The sequence below is a fragment of the Hyperoodon ampullatus genome (genome assembly GCF_949752795.1).
Source record: "Hyperoodon ampullatus genome assembly, chromosome: 20".
Taxonomy (NCBI): Eukaryota; Metazoa; Chordata; class Mammalia; order Artiodactyla; family Ziphiidae; genus Hyperoodon; species Hyperoodon ampullatus.
The window spans coordinates 13,029,171-13,035,170 of NC_136933.1; the positions used below are offsets into that span (position 1 = coordinate 13,029,171).

Here is a 6,000-nt window from a genome sequence, read left to right on the forward strand (position 1 = left end):
TGACATAATACAATTATCAACCATATAAAAATGAAACAAATAAAAGAGATACCAACCTGACATAGAAGAAATATGAAACAAGTAACATTTGCTCTCTGACACACACAGCTGAATTAGTGCAACTCTGCTCAGTTTCCCTTTACTGTATGTTGGTGGCCATTCCATGTCAAATCCTACCACATCTCCATCAGACACACTCATGCTAAATGGGGAAAAATAGTGTAAATTAATTACACTAAAATTTTAATTTCTACATAACTAAAGACATCATTCAAAATGTTAAAAGACAAGCCACAGACAGTAGAAGATATCTGTAATACATATAACTGATAATGAATAGTCAGAAAATATTAAAAATTCCTTGAGGGGCTTCCCTGGTGGTGCAGTGGTTGAGAGCCCGCCTGCCGATGCGGGGGACACGGGTTCGTGCCCCGGTCCGGAAGGATCCCACATGCCGCGGAGCGGCTGGGCCCGTGAGCCATGGTTGCTGAGCCTGCACGTCCGGAGCCTATGCTCCGCAACGGGAGAGGCCACAGCAGTGAGAGGCCCGCGTACCGTAAAAAAAAAAAAAAAAAAAGGAGGGAAATAGGAACAGGCAATTCCCCAAAGGAAATCCAAATGGCCAATAAATTCAAATACATATATGAAGATACAAAATCTCAGTAGAACTCAGAGAAATGTAAATTGAACCTATACAATTTCACATCTACCTGACTGACAAAGCTTCACAATATTAAATGCTGAGAAGGGTATCTACCAGTGGGACCACTCACATACTGGTGAATGTTGAAACTGATAAAATCCTCTTGGAAAAAACTGACAATATCTAGCTAAAGATGTGTAAACAGCATGAACTGACAAGTTTTTCTCATAAATACATGAAACTCTCATATGTGCACACACAGAAACGTTTCAGAATGTTCATTGCAATACTGTTCCAACTGGCAAAAACGGACACACTACATTTCCATCAACCAGAGAATGAACAAATTGTAACATATTGAAACAATGTAACATTATATAAAAGTTTAAATAGAACTTCATACACCAAACCAAAAAGAAAAATTCTCAAGAATATAAAATGTTGAGTGAAAAAGAAGTGGCAGAATATAAACAGAGTTTGATAGCATTATTTTTTTTTTTTGCGGTATGCGGGCCTCTCACTGCTGTGGCTCCTCCCGTTGCGGAGCATAGGCTCCGGACGCGCAGGCCCAGCGGCCATGGCTCACGGGCCCAGCCGCTCCGTGGCACGCGGGATCCTCCCGGACCGGGGCACGAACCCGCGTCCCCTGCATCGGCAGGCAGACCCTCAACCACTGCGCCACCAGGGAAGCCCGATAGCATTATTTTTAAAGTTTCTAAATGGGCAAAGTAATAGTATATGATATTTGGGGATATGAAATTATGAAAATTATAGAAAATATGTGAGGGAATACTAAACACTGCACTCGTGACAGAAGTTCTCTCAGAGGACTGCAGAGGAGAGAATCACAAAGGGCGTACACGGGCTTCAGTTGTATTTTATTGTTTCATGTCTTAATAAAGATTTGAAGAAAATTAATATTAAGATTTGATAAAGCTAGTGGAAGGAATATGGGTGCTTGTTATATTATTGTTTATATATGCCTATTTCACAATTTTTAAAAGTGAAAAATGTACTTAAAAAAAGTTTTTTAACTCAACCTCTGCTTTGGGCTAAGATGAAATAACACTGATCAGTCATAACTTTCCTTCATGAACAAATAGAAAATTGGACAAAATATATAAACAACGGTTTTCAGACACTAGACAATGGGCAGCACGGGACTATGCTCTCTGGGGGAAGGAAATAAATGGTAAGGCCTACTGCTGCCCCAGCTTTCTGCCTTGACCATTCCAGATAACAGAACAGGGAGGAGAGCCCAAAGCAGACCACTGAACTGGGAGACAGAGCTCACAGCCAGAGAAGAGGAGGCAGCTAGAAGTTGTGGGTAGAGTCCTGGGGAGGAGGGAGCTAGGCAGGAAAAGACGTGCAAGCGTGCAGTGACACTACGAGGCTAGACCAAGAAAAACCGGGGAACTGTAAGCTGGACAGCTCCTAGGGCTTACAGAGAGGTAAGAGGCATTAAAGTTCTGAAAAGTTGGAGTAGATTCTTTCTGATCACCTGGGGCAGTCAACAAAGACTCCAGAAAGGTCACACCCATTACAGGGCTAAATCATGTCCAGAATAAAGGCTACCATAGATATGCCCTAAAAACGCTTAAAAATAAGCCTCAAAATGTTAAGTCTGATCTTCAGGTAACTTAACTGCCTGACAGAGCAAAGTTCCTTTCCTTCAAGGAAGACAATAAAATCTAACATTCAACAAGGTAAAATCACAACATCCAATCAAAAATTGTCAGCCATGAAAAAAAAAAACGGGAAAACATGACTCATAAGCAGGATAAAAATCATTTAACAGAAAAAATAACTAGTATAGTGGAATTAACAAAAGAGGACATTAAAACGGCTATTATAAACATGCTGAACATGTTCAAAGATTTAAAAGAAAACATGTCCGCCTGCCGAGGCAGGGGACATGGGTTCGTGCCCCAGTCCGGGAAGATCCCACATGCCGCGGATTGGCTAGGCCCGTGAGCCATGGCTGCTGAGCCTGCGCGTCCGGAGCCTGTGCTCCGCTACAGGAGAGGTCACAACAGTGAGAGGCCCGCGTATGGCAAAAAAAAAAAAAAAAAAAAAAGAAAACATGAATATGATAAGAGCCAAAATAGAAGATATTTTTAAAAAGAAACAAATGGAACTTCTAGAGATGAAAAATACAACAAAATTTAAAATTCACAGGATGGGATAACAGCAGAACAGACACTACAGAATAAAAAAATAAATAAGTGAACTTGCAGACAGAACCAAAGAAACTATTCAAACTGAAGCACAGAGAGAAAAAAGAATGAAAGAAAAAATTTTAAACACTGGAAGAGCCTCATGACCAACAACACAGTATCAAGCAATCTAACCTATCTGCATTGAGAGCGGCAAAAGAGGAGAATAACAGGAAGTGAGAAAAAACGCATTTGAAGAAATTATTCAAATATGATGAAACTATAAACCCACAGATCCAAAAAGCTCACTGAACCCCCAAGCAAGATAAACACAAACCACACTACACAAAGGCACATCATAATCTAACTGCTGAAAACCTGGAATAGCAAAAATCTTTAAAGTAACCAAAAGAGGTGAAAAATAAAAAAAACTTGCCTGCCTTCCATAAAACATACAATTCATCAGAACTACACTCTTCAAAACACGCTTATTGCCTTCAGATAGGACATACTATAGCATTGTCAAAGGTAAGATGGTAGAGTTAATACATAATCATAAATAACAGATTTTACCTTCTCTGTGAGACAGTTTAGTTCTATTTAATGAGTCCCAAAAGTAGCCAGATAACTATAGTGGGAGTGAGGACACCTGAATGCTGTTTCTAGAATACATCTACCAGGAGACCATTAATAAATAGCTTAACTTACTTCTGCTTCTTCTAAGCCAATGTGTAACAGTTTAAAAAAAAAAAAAAAAGGACAGGTATAATAACTTCAAAGATCTGAATGAATTCCCTATCTCTCCTTGTAAAATGCTTCAAGAGCCTTAGACTGCATTATTGCAGAGTACTAATTTAATTAGACAATTTAAAAAATACTAAGTCATTTTTAATGTTCTTTTTAAGGATCATTTGCTATAATTGTTGCTAACTAAATGCAACAGAGACAATCACAATCACTATTCAATATTACTATGTCGGTATTTTTAATGAAACAGAAAGGGGCGTTTTAGAGGTTGAATAGTTTTTGCATGTTTTTCCTAAACTGGTGTGTTCTATATATAACATCTTAAGTACTGAAAAGTCAAAAAATTAGCTAGAGTAACAGAAAGGCTTATGAATGAACAAACAGGTACATTACAAATTTAATTCAGTGATTTTAAGTTTTTATTTAAAAAGCAGAATTAGAACTTATCAGTGATATTTTACATATATAAGTAATTATGTACTGAACACACCTCAACTATAAAACTCAATACACATACAAATATTACCATAATAGTTATATTCTAAGGGTCCAAATTCAACTGAAAGTAGGAAATTTAAATCTTTACCTAATATCTTCTGATAGGAAAGAACAATCATTAGCTTCATAACTGTACACAATGGATCCAGTGAATTCTAAGAAGGGGAGGTCATCTTCCAAAACACTCTTCTGAATAGATGCCTTGAGTTAAACAAAATTCCGAAAAGGCACAAATAAAATTCACATTAAATAATAAATATTCACTGAAATAATAAAGTTCACTGAAGCACTCAAATTATAGTTCTAAGTTTTATCAACTAATGCTTTATAGATTAATGAAGTCATACGGACAATTTAACAAAGATAAAGCTACCCACTGTAAAACTATTTTTCTAACAAATTTATTTGCAAACTTCTAATCCTATTTTCATAAAAGCATTTATTTTATTAAATTTTTCTTCAATTATATTAGTATTCTACATGCAATAATATTGCTATAAAATGCTGAAGACTGGTTGATGGAGCTTAAATCTATGAAGACTTAAAACTCACTTAACCATAAAAATTCACCAAAATAAATACTGTCTAAATTATTATCTGAATTGGAACAAACTGGCAAGGTCAACCATGTAAACTAGATTAAAAGGGAAAGTATAGAGTAAGAATTCTCATTTTTGTAAACCCAGTTAAAATTTAATCCCATTCATCCATTCAATGACTAGATTCTGGTTCATTCACACAACAGCAACTCTAAATGTAAACAATGGCTTGAAGTTTACAAGTTAGGATTGACTCATTTTACAGTCAAATGCACATTAAATTTTCCACCTGAAAGAATAATCAATGAACGGCATACATACCTTTCTTTCTTCTACAGTATATGTCGTCTTCTGCGTAGACATCCATTCAGGAAGTTTCCGCTGCTGTGTTGTTTCCAATGTTTGTTCATTCATCTTTAAAAGGTTCTAGTCGCAAAATCCAAAAAACAAGTACTTTGTGAATAAATACAGTCTTTGTAAGAAAACTCAGAGATAGACCTATCAATATGATTGAAGATCCAAATATACATGTTTAAATTAAGTTACAGCACCTAGGCCCAAATATAGGTTATAAGAGCTGGAATCGCAAAAGAAAAAGAAACATACAACATGCTAGCTCTAATGACCATACATTTAGTATTTCCTCTTTTCAAAATAAGTGAGCCAGTTTAATTGAGTTCTAAGGTTCTAGCAGTTTCAAAATTGTATTATTCTCTGACTTTGATCCTTTTAAAAAATAATCTTTATCTCGTTTACAATGAGACTATCTGGGTGTATAAACTGCTATAAATTTTTGACAACTTTAATTTTCTTATCATCTTTCCTAAGATCTAAGTAAACTCATCAAACTGTTAAACTGTTCACAAGTCTACCTGAAGAGAATTTTGAGACAGATAAGCTTTTCTATATTAAGGGTTTTTAATTATACTCTTGGCCTAACAAGTGAACCAGTCTCCCTAAGAATAAGAGTTTCGTTGAGAATATTTTTTTAAAATCTGTTACGAGCTTTGAGGGCTCTACTCAATATAAACCACACTTCAAGAATGGTTGTAGAAAATACAATTAATAGGAAAACCATGACATACTCTTTCTTTTAAAGATAAAACAGATCCATATCCTCATGTGACTTAATACACTAAACTGAAGTGGCCTTAAGTTCTTAATAAAATTCTTCAAACCCCAACCTTAGTTCCTGTTATCTCAAATTTCTAGTAAAGGCACAGCAGTTTTTAGTATACACCTGAAGATTCTTATGATGAAACAATGTCAATATGAAATAATCAAAGCAACTATTTATGATTATGGGATAGCCTGTTATCCCTACTGATATTTAGCAATACAAATTCTGAAAAAATTAAACAATATCCAGCAAGTATCCATTTAAGTGCTCATTTTCCCAAGCATAAACCCCCAAAAC

General features: G+C 35.8%; 1 protein-coding gene across 2 annotated transcripts in view; it reads right to left on the minus strand.

Moving 5' to 3' along the window:
- WRN (WRN RecQ like helicase) overlaps window positions 1-4,997 on the minus strand; it is a gene marked incomplete at its 5' end in the record, with an annotated part of 102,714 nt that extends 97,717 nt beyond the window's left edge. For both annotated transcript variants that reach the window (XM_079726533.1, XM_079726532.1), the window contains 3 exons: window positions 57-202; window positions 4,133-4,245; window positions 4,905-4,997. In XM_079726533.1, the coding sequence (XP_079582659.1) occupies window positions 57-202; window positions 4,133-4,245; window positions 4,905-4,997 (352 nt within the window). The remainder of the gene's footprint in view (window positions 1-56; window positions 203-4,132; window positions 4,246-4,904) is intronic.
- Between the last annotated feature and the right edge of the window lie 1,003 nt (window positions 4,998-6,000).